This window comes from Chiloscyllium plagiosum, unplaced genomic scaffold (assembly GCF_004010195.1).
Source record: "Chiloscyllium plagiosum isolate BGI_BamShark_2017 unplaced genomic scaffold, ASM401019v2 scaf_6288, whole genome shotgun sequence".
Taxonomy (NCBI): Eukaryota; Metazoa; Chordata; class Chondrichthyes; order Orectolobiformes; family Hemiscylliidae; genus Chiloscyllium; species Chiloscyllium plagiosum.
The window spans coordinates 3,664-4,985 of record NW_025202563.1 but is presented as its reverse complement, the minus strand read 5'-3'; the positions used below and the strand labels follow the sequence as shown (position 1 = coordinate 4,985).

At 41.6% G+C, this 1,322-nt stretch overlaps 1 protein-coding gene across 1 annotated transcript; it reads right to left on the bottom strand.

Moving 5' to 3' along the window:
• Window positions 1–415: 415 nt before the first annotated feature.
• LOC122546233 (coagulation factor X-like) lies at window positions 416–1,102 on the bottom strand (the record flags this gene model as incomplete). The annotated part of the gene is made up of 1 exon (XM_043685021.1): window positions 416–1,102. A coding segment is annotated over one exon (564 nt), but the record flags the coding sequence as incomplete, so codon positions are not given.
• Window positions 1,103–1,322: the final 220 nt, after the last annotated feature.

Below are 1,322 nucleotides of genomic sequence, written 5' to 3'. Positions count from 1 at the left end.
ACCCTGAAACCTTATTTCGGACCTCCCTACTCTCAACCTCCACTCGAACTACGAATTAGGATTCCATTCCCCTGCTGAATTAATTTAAACCCACCCAAAGAGCATTAGCAAATCCCCCCCACTCCTCCAAGGATGTGTGTGTGGGAGATTCAAATATTTTATCCATTATCATCACAATCACAATAGTCACTGTCCTAATTAATATTGTAATCGATATTCAACAGAATTACAAGCTTTACCACCAACATCATCCCCATCCCCTGCATCCGAGTGCTTCTATGCTACCAGCTCAGTATAGCAGTTTTCAATTACATCATCCCATATAGTTTCTGCCACGGTTAAGACCAGTTTCTGTCTACAGGGTAAGCAACCATTTTTTATTCTTGGAGTTTGAATTAGGGAACAGGAGTAGGACTTGAGTCAGTAATCGGTTTTTAATCATGACTATGCTTTCGGAATATCAACTCCATCGATAGGAGCATTAGTAACAAAAATACATCCTGAAGTTGCATTAACATCAGGTGCACAGCTAGAGTCCTCAGGACGATTGGGTCATTTTTGTTTTAATCCAGTTGATGTATCTTGATACCTTTGTATAAACAGGTATCACATTGCAGTCATGGTCTCCCACTCCTAAACTCATGCCTGTCATATACCAGACGTCCCTATACTTTGTGACAAAGGGGCTTCCTCTGGTTAAGTAACACAGTGGGTCTGCCAGTTCTTCTAGACCTGCGCAAAACATTCGGTGTACAACAGGGAAGTGCTGCAAGCCCACGCATTTGGAATGTTTGATAAAAGGAACATACGGGACGCTGAAAAGAACAGGGTGGTCGACACGGCCCTGCCTCAGTTTCCATCCACTAATGGCCCCATATTCGGCGTTCATTAAAAAGAATTCAGCAAAGTCTGTTTCAGGAAGACAGATGGGAATGCTGAAGTTGTTAAACTCAATTGGTGTCTCTAACTTCAAGAGCGCAATGTCATTCTCAAAGGTAGCCTGGGAGTACCTTGAATGAATGTGTATTTGACTGACGTTATGGATTCGCTCATTGCCTTCATTCACCTCCAGGTTGTGCTCTCCTGCAAGAGAGAAAAAAAACTCCAAAGTAAATTTTCATCCTGCAGAAAAGTTCTCATAAAGTGGTATCTTCCTGAGACGTGATAAAACAAAAGTCATTCTGTTTACAAAGAACCTTTCTCAACTGCCAGGTTTCCCAAAATATTTTACTCACCAATTTGTACATAACCAACTCCCACAAATGAAGTTAAACACCGCACAACACCAGGTTAAACATCACACAACACCAGGTTAAACATCA